This window comes from Dufourea novaeangliae, unplaced genomic scaffold (genome assembly GCF_001272555.1).
Source record: "Dufourea novaeangliae isolate 0120121106 unplaced genomic scaffold, ASM127255v1 scaffold92, whole genome shotgun sequence".
In the NCBI taxonomy this organism is placed as follows: Eukaryota; Metazoa; Arthropoda; class Insecta; order Hymenoptera; family Halictidae; genus Dufourea; species Dufourea novaeangliae.
In genome coordinates, this window is record NW_015373967.1 from 327,104 (window position 1) to 348,509 (window position 21,406).

At 36.2% G+C, this 21,406-nt stretch overlaps 2 protein-coding genes and 1 long non-coding RNA gene across 3 annotated transcripts; 1 reads left to right on the forward strand and 2 right to left on the reverse strand.

Moving 5' to 3' along the window:
* Window positions 1-443: 443 nt before the first annotated feature.
* On the forward strand, window positions 444-15,504 carry LOC107186757. The gene is made up of 3 exons (XR_001516187.1): window positions 444-1,596; window positions 1,978-2,139; window positions 15,309-15,504. It is a non-coding gene; the product is annotated as an uncharacterized LOC107186757 (long non-coding RNA).
* Window positions 2,330-16,806, reverse strand: LOC107186756 (dynein heavy chain 8, axonemal). The gene is made up of 52 exons (XM_015574692.1): window positions 16,596-16,806; window positions 16,399-16,526; window positions 16,138-16,318; window positions 15,717-16,054; window positions 15,476-15,639; window positions 15,157-15,411; window positions 14,854-15,094; window positions 14,590-14,789; window positions 14,339-14,510; window positions 14,130-14,275; window positions 13,927-14,065; window positions 13,630-13,860; window positions 13,364-13,569; window positions 13,070-13,290; window positions 12,701-12,986; window positions 12,492-12,630; window positions 12,207-12,427; window positions 11,944-12,127; window positions 11,727-11,867; window positions 11,312-11,659; window positions 11,048-11,222; window positions 10,833-10,978; window positions 10,565-10,763; window positions 10,348-10,466; window positions 9,935-10,271; window positions 9,592-9,862; window positions 9,306-9,506; window positions 8,998-9,243; window positions 8,598-8,916; window positions 8,297-8,523; window positions 8,005-8,227; window positions 7,756-7,932; window positions 7,505-7,672; window positions 7,225-7,440; window positions 7,015-7,152; window positions 6,645-6,941; window positions 6,415-6,570; window positions 6,183-6,338; window positions 5,972-6,107; window positions 5,747-5,898; window positions 5,419-5,672; window positions 4,929-5,357; window positions 4,586-4,862; window positions 4,317-4,503; window positions 3,993-4,254; window positions 3,685-3,924; window positions 3,447-3,614; window positions 3,242-3,383; window positions 2,994-3,183; window positions 2,792-2,913; window positions 2,515-2,676; window positions 2,330-2,455 (listed from the first exon to the last, which is right to left on the reverse strand). The coding sequence occupies exons 1-52, from the start codon at window positions 16,771-16,773 to the stop codon at window positions 2,330-2,332; spliced, it is 10,737 nt and encodes a 3,578-aa protein (XP_015430178.1). The 5' UTR covers window positions 16,774-16,806.
* Window positions 16,807-19,946: 3,140 nt separating this feature from the next.
* On the reverse strand, window positions 19,947-20,942 carry LOC107186752 (dynein heavy chain 8, axonemal-like). The gene is made up of 4 exons (XM_015574689.1): window positions 20,811-20,942; window positions 20,501-20,723; window positions 20,268-20,419; window positions 19,947-20,186 (listed from the first exon to the last, which is right to left on the reverse strand). Exons 1-4 carry the CDS (start codon window positions 20,940-20,942, stop codon window positions 19,947-19,949), a joined length of 747 nt encoding a protein of 248 aa, XP_015430175.1.
* Window positions 20,943-21,406: the final 464 nt, after the last annotated feature.

The following is a 21,406-nucleotide window of genomic DNA, read 5'->3' on the forward strand; positions in this document are numbered from 1 at the left end:
TTCGAGCGCTGTTTGTAAATATGTATTTTACCCTACCTACCCAGTCTTTCAACCGTGTCGTCGAGGGCACAGTGAAATTAACAGTGTCACCATATCTCCGAAACAAATATCGGTCATTCTTTTCATATCGAACACTCTCCTGTTATTCTCTGCGCCCGTAGATCCCGTGACATATTGTAAATAAGGCAAAAAAGCTAAGCTTCCAAAAGTTTATTCGACAACGGAGAGTCGAGTATCTTCGCTAATAATTCAAAATGACCTACCGAGTAACTTTGAGTATACTTGGAGGGAACGATGTAGCGAGCTTGTAAGTTCGACGAAGCCATGAAAAAAGGTTTGAGTTCGGTAATATACAAAGAGTATCATGGTGATAGGGAACTGACAGCTTTTCTAGGGTTGTGCAAGTTAAATCAGAATCGTGAAAATTCATGAGATGCTGAAATACTGTAGCTCTAGTGAATTTACTACATTACGAATTTTAGTAGCTCGCTATATCGTCACTTTCAAGTGTATTAAGAAATCATTAGCTAGAGTCAATGCGTCGAGAACAATTCGATGTCTCTCCTGATTCGGTACAGCGGAGACTACAGTTTGCATTGAGACGTAACAGCCAAACTGTGTTAACAATCAATTTTAAACGCTCTAATAGGCCAGTCCGAGGCTATTCGTTTTCGATCGAACACGATCTTTCCCCTCGATACTTCTTCTGATCCCCTGCGAGTTCTTCTTTTAGACAGTTTTCATGCATGATATAGCTTTTCCCTTTTCGAACTCCCCCGAATATAAAGTTTTCTCTGATTAATCTTTCGAAGATATTAAAATTGTATCGTTCGGGTCTTGGACAGTAGGAAATTGCGCGAATAACATGCAACGCCCGATCGATGATTAATTGAATTTTAAACAGAGTTGTCCAAATTTTCAAGGTATTCGCGTATGCACAGTGAAAGAGGTAGATAGTAACCTGATAATTCTAATACCGTAGTATTCTCGACCAACTAAGACAGGCCTGTTCAACATGTGGCCCGCGGGTCAAAATTGAATCGCGCGCCTACCGGTTTGCTCTTTCAGCCGAGGGGAATGAACCCCCTCCATATCCACAAGAAGCCGACGAGTACAAGCAAGAAAGCGTTTGCGCATGCTCTGCCTGTCCCCACTTCCGATATTCCCGAAATCCCTACCCGCATCACCCGCAGTTGCCGCCGGATACCCGATCGCAACGCAGTGCAGGCGATTAATGGGAATTGGATTGAGTGATGGTTGGGACCGCGTTGTGTTTGTGTTGTCTGGCAATGTGACCCCCGGGCTACATGTTGGACAAAGAGAAGCGTGGCCCTTCAAGGTCCACGGTTTCTGTGATTCTCTCGTACCTTATTAATTATTATTACTATCGCCGCATATATATTCTATCATCTATGAACTTGTCGTTACGTGTCATTCTTGTATAAAAAGCTGTTGGCGTCTACGCGGATATTCTAAAATGAGATTTTACGTGTATATATGTCATTGGATTTGTTGAATTTCTCAAGTTTATTGCAAAACCTGTACCATACACTCGGGAAAGGTCGAATGTTAAGCGTTTCCGCGTGATTGTAAATTGTAAGTCATGATTATGCAACATATACATTACGTTCAATACTTTTTTTTCTTTTCACAATTACGTTAAAGATACGGTACTCCTTAACGATCACATAGTCTTTCATACTTGAGTATTGTTATGTTCGTTTCCACCACTTTCTCTTTATGTAACTAATAACGAAATTGTTTTTACTAACGAAACAATTTGTATTTAGTAATTTTTGAAATTACCATTGTAGATTCCACAGATATCGTGTACGCTCTTCAAAGAGCGTTAACACTAATTATTTACTTTTTAATTAAAGTCATTAATCGAATATGTAAATGAAGTAAAAGTATTGCAATCAACACGTCTCTACTGATATTTTAAACTTGTTAATGATCAAAATTTTTCCAAAATAGTTTCGCACAATCCCATACCATCCTGCACACCAATCCCTGATCATCAGGCAGCACAACTGATAACTGTTGACAACAGCTGAGAATGTAATAGGGGAATGGAATGAATGATTGAGGATGGAGGATGGATGACCATCTTTGCCTTACCAACAGCATGTTTGCCAGGTTTGTTGTGGAAACCGTAGAAGTTTCTCCCTTCCTTGTCTTTCTGCCCCCTTTCCTCTTTCATACTCCTTCCCTTACTTCTCCTCCCTTCCCCTCTCTCTTTCTCTCTCCGATTGACACACATGTGTGCAATAAATTATAGTATCTTTACTTTAAAAGAAATTGATTTTTATTAATGGATGATCAGAAACTATTTAATATCACATAATAAAGCAACTCCACGTATAACCCAAAACTCAGGTGGTCTTATGGTCTGCAACCACAATGGTGTTATCAACTGCACATAAGTTCTTTGTGGTTTTTTATATACTGGACACTATGAAAGTGATATATGATTAATAAATTGAAACAATTATTATGTGTACATTCGCGTACCTGATACAATTTAGGATCTTTATCCGGGATGTTGTAAAGAGCAAAAATATGGATTACAGGCATTAGCACAAATAGAACTTTGTTTGCTGATTCACAAAGCCGGTTGTTCCTTTTATCCCAACCAGCTCCTTCAAGGAATAATCCATACACAAAAACTCCTTCCTAATAATATGGGTGTGAGTGTGTATGTATGTATGTATGTATGTGTATATATACACATATACTGTTCATTGAATAGGTAATTTGTTTTAATTAATATATCGTATAATTGACTTACTGGAGGTGGAGCTTTAACTTCATCTGCTGTATAACGTAAAACTTCATTATGAAGTGTTACATTATCCAGAGCCCAACCTTTGTGGGCTCTTGTTACTTCTTGTCGCATTGCAGTCAAGAAGCCTGAAAAAGTAAAAATGATGTATCACGAAAGTGAATTGTTGTAAATCGTGTATTATTAGCCTGTATAAAGTACTACATGCCCTGAGGATTAAAGAATCCAGTCATCCAAAACTTAGTTGGCCTACCATGATACAACCAAGTCGAAAACTGTCTATTTCTATCCAATAATTCAGTAAACCAGAATCCAAGGGACGAAGATTCCCAGGACTTTACCTTCCACACTGTTGGTATTCTGGCATCATATATACTATCCAGAGCATCTCTCAATTCCTGAATATTTTTATTTACATTAATTTTATTGTCAGGTATATACTTCAAAGAATGTTACCTCACTCATTATAATAACACCTTCTATAGCAAGAAGAAGGTCCTTGAGAACAATATTAACTAATTTAATAACTACTTGTATCCTGTCTATTTCTTGTTTCAAGAAAATACTCATTGATGCAGTTGCACCCAATATTTGCAATCTGCAAAAGTTTAGACTTTACTTTAGCGAACAATAACCATTGTAATAGTATCTCTGTACCAACCTGTGTTTTACTTCAAACGGATCATACATTTGAGGTAGTTTTTTTAGCATCTCTTTTGCTTGCTTTGCTACACTTACTTCCCTAGATTCACCACCTCCAACACCTGCTTCTTTTGGTTGTACAGACATTATAGTATCCAAAACAGCTTGTGTAGTGTTGCTCTGATATCTGCGCGTATTATAAATTTTTTGTATCACACACGGTCAAAAGGTATAACACTTCAAGAATATATATTTACGTAATGTCCGCATTACGGTGTAACCCATAAACTTGAGGAGGATCTACAGTAGGCATTTCATCTATCACTTTTAAGTAATCTGTAACTTGCTTGTACACAAGTACAGAATATCCTTTGAAGAATGCGAAATCCTCCACAAAAAGTGACTCTGAAAACCATATTTTGGCGAATGTGTTCAATAATCTTTTGTCATAATCGTCTGTGACACGTCCTCCATATTGGACTTCTCCTATCATGTACCTAAAAATCAAATAATTCTACTTATGAAGGAATGTCGACTAGGAAGTATGAATATTTTTTTCTTGTACCGTATAGTCGACCAACTGATCCCTTGCTTCACATCAAAGTCATTTAAATGATTATTAACAAACATACAAGATGCCAACCAATCAGCCATATTGAATTCATATGGTATGTTCCATCCAAGAGGACCAAACTTCCGCCGTTCTTGAACAACAGTGTGCAAAAATGATACGGTATAAATAATCGGTATATATTGCGCGGCATCGCACTGGTCTAGCATTTCCTGATTCATGCCACTATATGTGGCAAGTAAACCTGCTCTTACTCCTGAAATAAATGAAAAATTGCAAATAACATATATATTAGTCTATAATATCAGATATTTATACCTTGTGGAGGCTCGTAAGTATATTTTATAGACATTTGGAGAAGGGAGATGGGGAAATCTTTGTGTGGTTCGGTGGTTATCCATATACGGAAATCAGGATGTGGTGCATCCATTTCGAGAAGAAAATTTACTACTTCTGCCATGTACTCTAAACCTAGATGGCAATTCTGACACAAGGCCCAGAAGCCCTAGAAGTTTGAGACATATTTCAAAAAGTTATGATACTCGCTTCATATTTAATTTCACGAATTCATCCCGTGTAAAACGTACTTCCGTTTTTGCGCTCTGAAGTAATCTTCGCGCATGAACTTCTTGACCTTGCCCCATTGAAATACTTTTACACACCATCTCTTTCTTCTTAGCAAGTTGCTGAATGCTCGTAGTGGGATCAGATCCCATACTTAAGAAGCATATCATTGGCGTATTTGGTCTTGATTCAGTATGCATTACATCTAAAAGTGTAATTATGGGTTCCGCATATCTTTCACCCAGCGCATTTGCTATGTACTTCCTTGACTGTGATAATGTTCTATCCATGCACCAGGCTCTAAATTTATCGTATACAGTACATATTAATGCTGATTTCAAGAATAAAGAATATCTTCATGATTACCTTATTAGCAACAAACGTCGAAAACTGTCCAAAGTGTTGTATCCATTTGGTATAACTTCCTCCTCCGGAGTTTCTTTATCAAACCATTGTTTCCACTGTTTCTCAGAAGTCCCTACCTGAGAAAGAATGTATTGAAATTGTCTTAATGAAGATAGTGCAACTAAATTCAGCCAAGAAACGTCAGACATCCATTTGCACGGTTTTGGTTGAACATTGTTCAAGTCTAAGGCTGCACCACCCTTGATGAAGTACTGAAACTCATCGTAGGTGATAGCATCGCGTTGTAAATCAATTTTCAGCGTCATTAATAAGATGAACATGTACTTGTGGATTTCATAAAGACCTCGTGCTTTATATCTGAATATCTCATAGGTGAGGTAGTCGATAATATAGTTTATTCTTCTTTGATTAACTGGACTCTTTTCAGATCTGAAATAGTCGGCCATCTTGTTATTTAGTTATCATAGAGGAATACGTGCATGATGTATACCTTTCCATGGAAATGTCAAAACGCTCCAGGAATTGGACGAGCGAGGTTTGGTACATACAATTTACCAGAGCCATGTCGCAAATTAAAAAGTATAAGACGCTGCCACGAGTTGCGACTGGTCTGAATTCTTCACGCGCCGTATCAATTCTTAATTCTGTGTCTTTTGCGATGCTGAGCTTCTCGGTGATCTCAGCTGCCGTTTGTTTTGTCGTGTTCAATACAGACATTAGTTCTACGTCTTCTATCAAAGGACCCTGTTACGTAAAAAATTAGTAAAGTTTTTATGTCTTAGTGCACAACGTATATTATACAAGGAAATTAAATACACCTCTACGGTAGTCAATTTGTGTAACAGATTTGCTTCTAATTCTTTAATCTTTCGATTATTTGCCGTCACGTCTGCAATCAATTGTGTTTTCTCTGTTTCGAGTTCCTTTCTTTCTGTTAAAATAACTCTTCCTAAAAGTTGATCTTCTAGGCCTACAGAATAATAAAGTAAAATATGCGAATTACGTAGTATTTACACAGAAGAAGATAGAGCTAACACAAGTACCTTTTATGGTAACTGTGAAATCAATTATAGCAGTGCGAGCAAACACTTCTGGTGTATATGATGGATTTGGTAACTTTGTAGTGATATAAAGTCTAAAATCTCGGTGGATATCAACTTCTTTGTCTCCTAACTTCACCTGTTAAGAGAGTTTTTCAACGATAGAGATACAATTAATTAAGTTTTTGCTAGACTATTTAACCAACAATTCTACCTTCAAAGACGTCCCAATCTTAATAAAATTTTTTTCTAATAAATTATCTAATACGGGATCCAATTCTTCTGCCACATCCTCAATAAGTAAAGGACGACCAAGAGACACGCAATCTTCTAAATGATTTCTGAAATATTTGTGCGTGAGCAGTGTCGGCTAAAATCAAACATCGAAACACATTAAAAATACTACAATGTAAAATAATTGTTATAATGTAAAAAGCATATTCTACCTGTAAATTACACTCTTCCTCTTTTTTTTTTATCCATGCCTTTCCTTGCAACTGAGGATCAATTAAAAGTGGGAATCTGGATGCCTTTGTTACTATAATTCCATTTTGAATTGACAAATCGTCAGTTGGTAGCCCTTGTAAACTCCATTCTCCGATCTTTAGAAGGGTAAACGTAAGAACTAATTATAAGAAAATCATAGATCATTGGGTTTCTGAAACAAGTTACTCACAGTAGCAGTGTCGGTCAACGTGGCCGAGATATTTATTACCATAGAGACCGGAATTTTTCTACCTTGAATAAAATCGAACCATTTCCGTTGCAACAGAGTTCTAAATTCCTGATTAAATGGCCCGCAATATGATAAGAAACCCGTTAGAATTAATATATCCCCAACAAGACGATCCGTTTCTGATTTAAAAGTAGCCAATTGTTCTGTCCATCTAATTCTTTCGCCAGAAAGTCCTTCAATCATGGCTGTTGCTGTATCTGTTTTAGCCTGACAAGCTTCAGCTAAATCAACTATCGCCTAACAATGAAAATTTCATTTAACTGGATTGATGAATACCGCCGGTATGATTAATACACGTTTTGTATATTACTTGACGTTCTTCCATGACACCATCAAACTCTTTTTGCACAATCTTTAAATCTTCGTCTTTGGCTTTAAGGAGACTTTCAGCCTCGCTCAAGCTTCGATTCGCTTTCTCGTACTTGTTTTCTTGTACAGCCAAATTTGCCTGTATTTCACAATGCATTCATAATTTGGTAAAAATTTTCTAATACTATTCTTTTATCAGAACAGAATTTACTTTCAACGGAAGAACGTCCTTATTTATCTCGTAAAATGTAACCATAGAAATGGTCCACTGAATGAGACCTGCAACATTGCCGCAAGCTTGTTTTGCAGCCTCATAGGTGTACATATGATAATTTAAATACGGTTGCATCAAATCAACAGTCTCTGCGTTGATATTATCCTTCGGGAAGTTTTGCAAGTTAAATAGAAATCTGGTGTCCGCCATTGCCTACAAATAACAATAATAAATATCTTGTCTTTTCTATATCATGTAATAATAACAAGAAGAACACCTTTAATGCATCGGACCATGATGGTATCAGAAACTGCCGTTCGTAATCAGGCTTAACTGATTCCAATTTTCTTCCAAAAAGTATTAAGACACAGTCCATTATAAGGGTAATCAGGTATGGTGGTTTACCTAGCTTACGTACTGTAGCAATGTCGGCAGCTTTAATAGTCTAGAAACAAAATTCAAAGAAGTTAAAATAAACATTCGTTATAAGTAATGTACATATCGAGTAATTATAAAAACAAGCCCAACTTGTAATGCTGCTTCCGCAGCCAACAGGGCCGGCTCTGCAGCTTTCAGTTTTTGTTCTGCCACCGCTTTTTCCTTTGCTATTACTTTCAATAGAGCTTCCGCTTCGTCTTTAGATGTTTGCACGTGAGCTTTAACCGTCTCTGCTTCTTGCTTTTTCTCGTTGACAGTTATCAAAATCTACAAACAAGATACTGGACAGAACTGATCAGATGGATAAAGTATAAACTCTTCAGAAGAGACGGTACTAACAGCTTCCACTTGGATATTCTTCTGCGCGATCTCCTGTTGGTTCTTCTCCAACACCTTTCGCAGCTCGTCGACCTGGGCTGCGGCATCCACTAATTTGTTCAAGCCATTGCTCATACGGAAAGCTAGAGTATTGATATTGTCCAAGCGCTGTTTGTAAAGAGTCTTGTATCCGCTCAGGAAAGTTAAAAATGATTTTGGAGTGACGTATACTTGTCTTCTGAACCTGTTCGCAAGATATGAGATTGATGTACAAGCATATATAACATACTGAATAATAGTAATTTAGCGCTACCTATCGAAGTATTCCACGCAAACATCATTAATATCATCCTGTATATTTCCCATCACTTCGATCAAATTTTGCTTCACTTCCGGCGAGCAAATTATTTTAAATTTCTTCAGGAAGTGATCACCCACGGCGTATAACGCGTCCCGTGGCCATCTCCAGAACCAGTTTATCGTACAACCGGAAATAAGACCAGGAAACTTAAGCGCTCGGGATCTAAACTTTTCGCCAACCTAAAATACAATGAAATTAAGGAGTAAGGACCTTTTTGTGTTAGATCAAATAACAAAGTAATAAGATTACTCACCGGTGAGAAACACAAAACTACATGCAAATTGTTTCTAGCGCGGGATATAAAGTAATCATAAAGATTGTCTGGTGTTGGTGGTCGCCTTGGTTCATCTACTTTCATCAACGGCGTTACAATCGATAAAATGTCATCGAGTTCGTCTGCTGGAAAAAGATTTGCAACTTCTCCAACACTGAGTATATTGTTTATATATTCTAAAAAGCCTTCTTCTTTTATCTCGTTATCGGTAAATATGAAGGTATGCCCTTTGCTGCCTGTACCGGAAGTGCGATAAAGCCTTCGTAGATCCTCCATTAAGCTTCCAATATTGTAACTCCTAGAAAATCGTATATCACAATAAATACAAAGTATGAAATTTCGTATATGCTTTCGATTATAATGAATTTATGTGCATCACCTAGATAACGTTATTTGGAAGAAGCTAAAGCCCGCGATAAAAGAAGTCAAACGAGTCAAACTTTGTTTCCCTGAACCTCCAACTCCTACTAACATGGCGTTACTACGGGGAACCCCAAGTATTCTTGATATACGTATCAAATGTACCAAAGCGTCATGAAAGAACACTAAATCGAGATGCAATCCACGAATATATTCATTAAATTGTTCCATATTTTGTCGAACTTTCGTTATTACAGCTTCATAACTGAAACCAGGTATTGCCAGTATAATCTTGTATTCAAGCAACCTCCATTTTCTGTATCGTACCTCGGCATCTCTTCGTAGATTTTTGGTGCTTCAAACACGAAGTCATCTGGCTCATCCCCAGTGGGTTCAGGTGGTTCACGCAAGAAATTCACGAAGTATGTTTCCGTGGAAACATAGTACTTATAATCGGAGCCTAACATTTTCTCGGCTGTACGTTTTAGGGTATTTAGGAACCAGTTAGTGTCTGTATCACTGGTGAATCTAGCAGATAACAAGAACTATAAATTCGCGGTACTCTGTAATATTTGATGATCTTTTTTTAATGCATAAGTACAAAATAACACACCGATCTGCGATCACGCGAATGCATTCGTGCTTCCAGAGTTTCAATAAAATGGTTATAGAGCGACACTCGTTTCTCTCTACCCTAAGGATTCCTTCCCAAATTCGAGATAAGTCTCTTAAGTTGAAGACATAATGAAACTTTGCTGGTGTAGGTAACATCTTCAACTTAGTCTGCTGCCACAGAAGTCTGGTTAGAGGTATTAATTTTGGCAAGAAGTTCACAATAACATCGTCGAATCTAGTGCTGCAGAAGTATCCTTGACCAATGTTTTCTACGAACAGCAAAAACATATTAGAGTACCTGTAGCAATAGACACTTGCCAGACGTTCAAAATTGCCCCTACTGAATATGGTGTCCATGGACTTGTTGGATGGTAGTGTGCAATTAAAAATATTGAACTGTCTCTTGAGCCTCGGAGGAATGTCGTTCCTACCGCCACCTGGATGAATCATAGCAGCAATCAGCTGAATGTCTTGTATTGTGGAAAAGTCACCCGGCTTATCCAGAGAATAGAAGCCTTTATATTCCATCAATTGGCGAACAATCTCGTTAGTAATTTGATCGCCCCATTCATTAATAGCTGGCATATTTATATCATCGATGAAAATGGTTATTTGCCGACCACCTGGAGGCCCATAAGTTGTTCCAACTCTTTTCTCCACATAACTTTCAAATACGCGCTGCGAATTGTATTCTCATACTTTATAGAAGAACATTAATCTTTACTTGAAAATTTGTACATTAGAGCATAGTTACCTGAACCATGTTAGGGGTAGATGCTGACGAGAAACTGAAGGATTTATGCAGGTGTATTTCGGGATCGTATTGGGACATGTAGCTTTTGATCATTACAGTCTTTGCAGTACCTTGTTCACCTGAGGAAAGAAGACAAATTTAATTATATATAGTGTATTCGCGACAAATAAGCTCGCTATGAGTAGAAAATAAAAATTCTCATTTGAAGGTCTTATACCTATCAATAACACTGCCTTTCCTTGCTTTGCAATAGTATCAATCAAGGACATTGTTCTTGTATTATCTATATTAGGAATTAGAATTGAATGATATGGTAGAATCTCATCTGGAGGATATATAAATTCTGGTACTCTCTCAGACCAATGCAGCCATTCTCCAGTTTCCGATACTAAGTACTCAAAAATAGTTTCGTCTTCCTAAGTCGAGAATACACCATAATGCTTATTCTTATTAGTGCATCAATTATTTATATTATATAAGTTTACCTTGATGCGTGGCCAATTGCACTTTGATTCATGATTAAGTAAAAATTCCTGCAAAGCATTACGTTCTTCTAACTCCAATACAGCTCCCAGACTCCACATGAGAGAAAACAGGAATATCTTCTCAATGTGATGAGCCGGCAACACGTCTAGATATCATTAATTCTTTTATCTAATAAACTGCAATTACAGACGTGAAACAAATTTGTTGCCTTTACCTTGACCCAGTAAACCTTCTAATAAATCTATGCATTGTCTTATGTAAATTGCTTCTAGAAGCTTCATTTTTACTGGGAGCTTTGTCTGAACAAAGGTATGAGCATCATTGTATACTTTCTTAAACAAATTGCGCAGTATTGTCAGTTCTGTATTTGATCGTTTTATAAACCATCCCTGAATACCAAGAAAATACCACACAGCATCAATTAATATGTTAACAGTAGTCAGTGTAACATCTATTTAAGTAGCTTCTTTAATCTAACCTCGAGAATGGGATTCCATTTTAGTACAGATGCGCTTATAAATACCATTCCCATTCTTGATATTGTAGCTGGAGATGCATTGTCAACATTATCTGGCTCAAAAACCAACTTCGAATTCGGCACCATTATTATCCGATCACCATTGGCCAAAGTCAAGGTTTTGTTATCGTCTAAAACAGAATTCAAGTTCTCGATCCAAACTGCATCCACAGGTCCGTCCAAAACGATCCATAGATTGTCCGTTTTCTTTATCTGCGTTGATCTTCTCCACAGGGTGGAGAATATACCGTCAGTCCAATCATTTGTTGCAACATCCAGCCTTCCAAACATTTGAGCAGCAGTAATGGCCTGTAAGAAAGTTCCACTTAGAGTAGTTGCAACAGAAAAATTGAAAATTGGCTTGAGAGCTACACACTTTTGGATTCATTCGAACTTCTTTGTGCGGCATGCCCATCTCTGTTAGAGCCTTCATTAGTGCCCACATACACTGAGTCTTTCCAGCACCTGTGGGCCCAAGTACCATCAAACCGTGACGCACAAGAGAGGTCTCGTACAACTGGTAACATGAAAAATCTTATGATTAAGATTAACACGAGAGAAATCGATGTTACTAATATACACTCGAAACGTACTTGAACTGTTTTCAAATTCCATTCTGGATGATTCATTATACCAAGTGCCACAGTTGCATTTGCAATTGCTTTCTGTAAGTCCTTGTACGTTTGAGTTCTGAGTTTAATTCCTGGGAACATATCCTCTATCAGGGACATGAACAGAGGCTCGTCTTCATCCACCAACTTCGATAAATTCATGTCTCTATAACATAATGTAGGGCTCCTTTGATACTTCTTCCTCGTGAAGAAAATATCGAAACTTACTGAAACAATCATTTTACCTTAACACTCTCATCAGAGTAGTTTCTTCCGAGTCCGTAGGATTTGCACGTTTCTGTGCACCAAGAGTTCTCAAGCACGATAATATATTTCTCAAACCAAAATCGTAATGCACCTGTTTGCTGAGTTGTTCTTCGCACAACTTATACAGCGTGAAAAATTTTCGCGATAACAGAACATTTTCTTTGAAACCACAGGCTGCCAGTTTTACACGCATAATTATCTAAACAGTGTTAAAACAGTCAAACAAAATTCATATGATTAAAAACTTTATGATTTAATTTTACTTGTCTATCAGGAACCATCATGGCCACACTCCTAAACTGAATTTTCAAATTCTCCGGCAGCTCTTGACGACCAGCATAGCCTGGATTCATTGTGATAAACAGTCCAAACTCATAATTTATTTTATACGTTTCACCATCGCTAGAAATTACACATTTTCGTTTAATAAATTCGAGCTCATGCAGTCTTTGTACCTAATAGAATTGCACACCTGAACACGAAAGATAATTTTCTTTCTTTTCGCGCCGCAAGAACGATTGCTATTTGTTGGGCAGCCACGGATAGAACTGGTAAATCAATACGATTAAATTCGTCGAAGCATCCCCATGATCCGGACATGGCCAATCCTTTGAATATTCTACCGAGCCCACGAAAATCCATCTGATCGGAGCAATTGAAGACAACCACGTACTTTCCAAGGGCTTTCCCCATATCTTTAGTAGTCTCTGTTTTTCCAGTACCAGCGGGACCAGCTGGTGCACCGCCAAAGTTCATGCCTAGAGATACAGTTACGAAAATCTAAACATAATATCGAAATTATTGCATGAACGTACCAAAACAATAGCCCCGCTGATCTTACCCACAGCTTGGGCCAACGTTATGTAACACCTATCTGTAAGAGGTGTAATAGCAAGACGATCGGTGCAGCCTAAGAACTCATTCTGATACATGAAATCTATGTCAGTAATTTTTATAGGAATATCTTCCGACTCGGTATTGTAATAAAATCTGATCTGCTTCAACCATTCAAAGTCTTGTGCACTACGAATTCTATAATGGCATAACTCGTCGAAGATATCTCTAAAAGAAGATTATTTTCATTACTGTTGATAGTATCATTGCTGTTAATAATATGTGCATTTTTATGTGAAACCTTTGATGTACGTGTATAGTAATTAAAGCCTCGTATTTAGCTCTCGCATATTTAGTCAGATCCTTGACAGTCGCTTCAATCAGAAGATTTAATAAATCAAGGAACCACTGATTTGTCCTCTTCATCACTGTTCTGTCCCGTTTAACTGTATTTAGCGCTATCTCGGAATCACGAGTCCACAGAACTTGTAAAGCTAATAGGCCCACCTGTACAACAGTGATTTAATATAAACTTTGATAAAATGAAAAAAAAACTGCATCTCTCACTTGTAAAACAGAATTATCAATTAATTGTATAAAGTCAAACTCCTCGGTGTTCATAGATTGCAATCCTTGGGAGATCACACTGCCTACAGACAGCTGATGGACTATTAGTAAAGTATTCAGCCAGTTTTCTACACCTCCTGTACATATGACTTCCTTTTCCAATACTATACGTTCATTTTCACGAGAATACATGGCTATAATTTTCTCATATTCCTTCTCGGCAAAATCTAACTGTTAAAGGAAGAAAACTGAGTTGCTAGGAATACCTTTCTTCCGAAGAGGAAGATAATATATCACCTTTCCTATATTGTCGAAAAAGCCGTCAAGATATTTTTGTATGGTATGACAGTCAGCTGCTTGTCCTAGTATCTCTAACAATGTAGGATCTGATATAAAGCAGAACCTCGGGAATATACTACGTTTTGTCTCCAAGTAGCTGCACAGATATAAAATAAAGGTTAATTTCGGTCAGAAAATTTTCAGCGTCAAAGTTTTATTACCCGCTAAGAGATTTCTGACAAGATTCCAATTGTTCCAATAAATGAGGCAAAAACTGACCCATTGTTTCATCTCCAGTACATGTTTCCACGGCGTTCTGTCTCTCACGCGCTCTATACATGATTTTGACCCAAGCTTTGTCAATATTCTAAAACAATAAATGGTAGATATAATGCGTAATTATAGCTATTACGTTACATGACGTTCTTACATTGAAACGTTTTGCTTCTGCTGGAAGCTGCTTGGATATATCACCACCAATGAACACTGCCTCTAAGTAGGCCCATAGGTTCTGCACAGTTAACCACTTAGCTAAGATTTCAGAGGTATTACTGAGTTTGAATTGCCACAGTTGAATGTCCTTTTTAAATGGTGCATTGTAGCTGAAAAGAAAGTTCAGGGCTAATAAATAAATACGAATTGATTAATAAATCAGAAACATATGGCGATTATATTTGGTACCGGTTGGCTAAGAGTGAACTGATCACCATCAAGCTGTCTTCAAGTGAAGATATTATCTCAGCCGTTTCTGTACCTTTTAGGAGCAATTCTCCTCTCTGCTTAAAATGAGAAAATTGCAAATCCACAGTGGCCCATTCAGCAACAATTTGCTTCAGTTTACTGTCAATATCCAATTCCTTCCCTGCACTGATACATATATCCTATCAGAAAATGAACATTTAGATATCAGACCAAGGATATCGCGTATTTTAATTAAAACTGTACCTCAACATCGTCCTTGTACTTCAACAAAGGAGCTTGCATCACATTTGCCAAGGTGAAAGTATCAGACTCAACGTCGAAGTGATATTTACACAACTTGGACATCCTTTCCCAATGTCTTTCTTGCATCGCCTTATTCGCCATCAGTTCTAATAGCGGACAAGTCTCGTTGAAATCATCAATCTTCTTCTTTAAGTCGATGTAGGCAGGCCAGTCTCTCATAGCAGTTGGTAGCCTTCTACATCTAAAAAGAAATTCCGAAAGTGTTGATACTCGTGTGATAAAGTAATGACGAACCTAGATTACCTATTCTGGAAGTCAGCCAATTCTGTGACTATAGATTCAATATCAATTTCGGACCAAGGTATCTCATAGTAACTATCAATCGTCCGATTCACTTGCAAATAAAGGGAATACAATTTCTGTAATAAATTTATTTCTCTTTTTCTTTGTTGTAGAGCTGGATACTCAGTCACCTCTATACCAAACAAGCTCTCGCCACTGCTGTAGGTAAGATACTTTTCCCACAATTCATCGAGACGTGCTTGAAATAGAAGAAGTCTGAAAAAATTACGATTATCATTGATGAAAAGATGAAAATCATGATTATTATTTACGATGTTACCGATCACTAGCTTCTTTTGCTGGTATGCCCTCGACCATTGGACCGTGCAACTCAAAATCACGATCAAAGACAATCACATCTTCTTTAAAAGCTGCAACACCATCCGTCAGTTCTTTCTTTAATGGTTCTTGCATCTCGCATATTTTTGCTTGAACTTGTTTCGCCTTAAAATATTTACAGTTCCAATGTAGAAAAACCACTATGACGATATCTGACAATGGTAATGTCCAATAATCGTTACCGTATTTAACATATTTGTAAAGTTATATCGAAGACTATCAACAATATCTTGCTCCTCTTTCGAGACTGGAATGTTGAATTTACCCATCAATGTATACGTTTCTTCTATCAATATCAATTCCATATCCAAGGATATAAAATCATCTCGTATCTCGCTCAAGCATTTCATCGCGACTCTAACATCTTGCAAGTCTTTTATCTCTCTAGCTAAAGTTTTATTCTTCTCGTTAATGTATTCAGTGATCTTTCGAAGTTTCTCTTTGTACATAGTAGACAACATTTGACCCAATACTGCTTTCCATGTACGTGCTTCAACTAAAAGTGCTAATTTCAATTTATCTGAAAGATATTATATTAGTTACAAGGTGTGTTTGTATTCATATATAGACATTGTGTCATCCTAGAACAAGTTAACTTGTTACCCATTTTAATTTCTATAGGTCCGACAATATGTTTCTCCGGTAAATTCTCTATTTCTTTCACTAACTTATCATACTCCATCAATTTCTCTTTGACCTCTTGAATGATAGGTTCAGAATCAACAAAATCCTGAATGATCTTGTTCCTGTCTTCGGACCATATGTAAGAATATCGTAAATATATCTGAAAAAGTAATATTGAAACTGACAGAAATGTACTCGTGACGTCGATTTTAAGAAGGCAAAAATGAAGAATAGACGCACATTTCCAAGTTCCGCGATATCATCTTTGAAGGAAGAAATTGCACCCTGCAAGCTCATTACACTGCGCACTATTTCTTTGTGATCAGATAGTATGTGATAATAATTCTTCAATGATCCTGTGGGACTCACTTTCCGGGAAGGGAAGAAAATTATATTGGAAGAAGACATTTTTACTGTTACTGTTAAGAGATACTAACTTTGTACATTATCGCCACCACCTGCCATTCTCATACTTGTATAACGTTGTCCCCATGTAATTATATGTGTATGAGTTTCTAGGACACTGATTATTAGTTTTCCGAAGTAATATTGTAGATCTTCTATCGGCGGTACTATTACAATATTCGGAATTTGTAATACGAATGTAGTTATCATAATTGGAGTTACTTGGTGCTCCGTATTACTGTCTCTGACGAGAGGACTATCATTTTTGAAATTAAAAAAATTAAACAAGATTATTCTTAAGTCGTATTACATCACTAACGAATTCCAAATGAAATTAAAAGAACCTTAAATCGACGACCTGTTTCTTTAACAACTCAAGGGAATTTTTTGTACATTTTACTAAAGCTTCTACAAGTTTATTATTAAAGAATGCAAATAGTTCCATGCAATCATTATGCACTTTATTTATTTGAACTTTATGGGTCCTTTCAATGGGAGCAAAACCTACGATTATATAAAGTACATTGAATATTAGTAATGTGTTGATTAGTGACTGTTGAAATAAATAAATTAATAATGAAAACAATATACCAGATTCATATTTTCCTTTGGTTAATTTTGTGTGTGAAATGTGCTTGTGTACTTTATCTAAATCCATCCAATCGTACTTAATATTTTGAACAGATTCATCAACTATAAAGTCCATGAATTTATTAATGATTGTTACCGCAGCCTTTTCGGCTGATAATGACTTCGTTTCAAGGTCAGTCCCTATTGTATTTATATGGGTAATATTGTCATCTAAAAGTTTCGTTGGTTCTTTCGGATAATTGTCAAGCTTGATCAATATAGCTTCTGAAATAGATTCGAATACTTCATCAACCCTTGCCTCCTTCATATCTGTTATCTCTTTAACAAAAATTTGCATGGATTTAAGAGCGCTCTGTATCTGATTGCATGCTTCATTAATGTTTAAAGATGTCCACGTTATCACAGACAGGCAAGGTTGAAATGCGATCTCAAGATCAGCAAGAACAATTTTGATTAAGCTTTGAAACAATATCGGTATTCTTCGTCTGCAATTTTTAACAAAATCTATAATTACGCTTTTCCTGTATACAACTATGATCGTTGATTTACCTCAGTGCATTATTTTCATCTACTAATTTTTTCACTGATTCATAGGACGAGAAAATCTTATCTTTACAGAATGTTATTATTTGTATGAAATCTGGTACTTCTAAATTGAATCTAGCCATGTGTTCCGATTCACGTATCACTTCAATAATGTAGGGGTCGAAATTTAAGTGATATTTATTAGTTGTTAAATGTCGTATAAGCAAGGGTGAAGCTAACGCCAATCGAACCTTCAATTTAAAACAATTAACAATGCATATGATCATTCACATTATTACCGATACAATAATCATGCTTGACTTACAATTTCTGAGGAATCATACCATGCCTTATGATATATTAATTCATAGTGTATAAAAACGCTGATTAGAGCATTGTAGATTTTAATACACCTTTGCATATAGTCATGACTAAGCACTCTCATACATCCTTTATATATCTCCATTGGATTTTCAATGCGTCTGTAAAGTTGTCTAATCCATAAAATACGGCCCGCAATGGGTGGAACATTTCTGGGTATTGGTGGGTCCGATCTGTCCTCATTGTATCGGTCTCGTACATCTTCAATTTCTTTTTGGAACAATGTTATTAGTTCTAAATATTTCCTATCAATCCTCAGATGTTTAAACTTCAATTTTTGAAACCTATACACATTTAATTTTTAAATTGTAAATGTATTTTTTTTTAATAAATCGATGATTGAATCTGTGTACGAAAATAATTAGTATAAAACAACCACCTCGCTACTACCCTCAGTGCCTCCGTTATATTTGGTGCTTCAAAAACGTTTTTGTAAAAAAAAATGCGTAACTCAGTTTCCGTTTCTGCAACGTTTTTCTTAAATTGATCATAGTCGGTGTCAAAATATGGTTTTCTGTGATTTAAAGGATCGTAGTCTTGAGATGCCATGTCTTGGAAAAAGCTTGTAAATTTATTTGCAAATACATCTATTCCCTGTATAGCAGAACTATGAAGAATTGAATAAGTCAATGTTACCTGAAGAACGTCCATAATCTGAAATATAAATTACATTCTTATAAATATTGTTCTTAATATATCATCACTTTGCTTTAATATGTAGTTACTAACTTTTATTATTCTTTTTTTGAAGGTATTGAACTTTCCAAAAACGTACATCTCGGATACTTCGAAAGGCTTTTCATCAACAGATTCTCTTACTTGCTTACACATAACAATGTAATATTCGTAATACTGCTCACACAGCTTTTTACAGTCCTACGTGAAAAAAATTTGTTACCGTAACTATCCTGCTCACAGATTCAATTAATATTTATTATAAACGATTGCAAGATTACCATTATTTTAGATATCATAACAGATTTGGCTTCATTCCACACAGTTACTTTACCATCATCTGTCAGATAATCTTTACAGGCTAAAATCATTTGATTTGTCATCTGAAATTGTTGTTAAATGTATTGCAATTATATAAAATACAAGTATAGACTACAATTTGCTATACCTTAACAAAAACTGCTGTGACCATCCTTCTTGTATTAAAGAAACGTGAGGTAGCATATATCATTCGTATAGCATACATAAGGGGTGGTAAGTATTCTCCAATTTTTGTTGGATCAAACCTATATAAGGGTTGAGTAAATTTTTCTAATGCATATAAATATTTTACATTGTCCTGTGCAAGAATCTGTATTATTGTCACATGTTCCTCCAGAATTTTCCATTTCTATACTCAAATACAGAAAACCTCTACTGTAATTAATCTCAATAAACTAATAAAGAACATATAATCTGTAATTAAGCCTACCTTAATATGTTTCGAGTTTACATGTGTTAAAAAGTCTATGTACTTTTGAGTATATGGAGATTTAATGTGTTCAATTATAGATGAAAAACGAACTAAAATTCTTCTCCAATAGAAGAGTTCTACATTTGGGCCCATTACTTCAGTCTCTCTACGTAATTGTTGACTTTCTACAACAGCCTACATTTCAATCAATTAATCAAAATAAGTATCATTTTCCTAACATACTTGTATTAACGAAGATCGATAATTATAAATTTTACCCGTTCTATGCTTTTCATCCATTTTCTGACATTATTTTCTACAGCAGTGATAACTGATAGATTAGTAACATTCGCTGCATTATCTTCTGACACTGTGAGATACTTGTTATATACATCCCAGTCGAATTCAAATTTGATTGTACTCTCTAGATCTATCTTGGTCACTAGATACACAGATACAGCAATGTAATAACAGAAAATTAAATATGATATTTTATAGCTATCAATTTGGATATCTTACTGCTTAAAAATTCACAGAAATCTCTAAAATCACAGATAAAATTATTCTTCACTTTATCACCAGCTTCATTTTTTGATAATTCGCCCCATAGTGTGTTGGCAGTTATTGCTGGCAAATTTACTCTCAAAATTAACTCTGATATAGCTGCTAGTGCACTCTGAGATATAGGCTCCACCTCAGCATATGCATAATATGTGTCCTGGTAAACCATTTTAAATTTAATACAAAATTGTATATGAGTTTTTTTCAACTAATTACACACAAGGAAACAGAAATATACATCAAGAATCTGCTTAGTCTCAAACTCAACATCTGATTTTAATCTGTAAACTATAACACATTTGCCAGAAAACACCTCGGTGGAACCATCAGTGACACAGCAACGTATTGTTTTATCAGTGTCTTCATAATGTGAACTCCACCTTCCTGATTCTATTGTAAAACATTTCTTGAATTAAATGAATCCAAAATAACGAGATATATTGTTATGAACTACAATATCGTGTCTAATACCATATGGTGGTGGTTTCATAGGCTGGAAATGTATAAGGATTGCACGTTTTCCATCTTTTGCAAGAAAACTGTCAAAAGTATTAATGTATTCATCTTTGTCAATAATCCCTTCCTCTAAAATGTCAGAATCTACATTCAGAATAAAAGCTACCACTTCCAGGAGTTGCCGGTGTGTTGCTTTTAACAATAATTGTCTAGCTTGTCGCTGTTCTTTAAATTTTGCCTACAAAAACGTAGTGACAGGATATATAAAAACTAGTTCATGAAGCAAGGATTAATTAGTAATTATAGTTCAAACGCTTTTACATACAAGACGCTCTTTTAGAGATTCTGTGGGTAGAGAATCTAGACCAACTCTTCGTTTTAATAATTCAGCAATACGAAGATCAATCGCAGGTTTTGTGTAATCTCGGGCTGCAAAATATGCAGTTATATGAGCCATTATACAAAATCGCGATGCAACGCACGAATCACATAAATATCACGTTTTCGCGAGATGCAAAGTGAACATTGGTGAACATCAATGAATAAACAATTCTTATAGGGTGTATTGAAAATTGTTTGCTCAGGAAGGAATTAAATTAAACAATATAAATTTATGTTTTTATTATTATTTTCTTGAATACACGAATCGTACAGAAATGTAATCACGTATGTAAATATTTATATACACGTGCTACGTTCTAGATTCTAGCACGTAGTTGTAAGTTTCATTCATAAATTTAGTATTATTACTATGTACTTACATATGTATATGTGATGGGTAACCGGGTCTGCTCGGAGTGCTCGGGCATGCTGCCCCGCTCAGCCCCGCTACTGCCCGCTGCCCGACAGTGCCCGTACGGAGTATGGGCCATATGGGCATTGGGCATCAATTGGGCATGGGCAAGCAATGGGCAAGTGGCT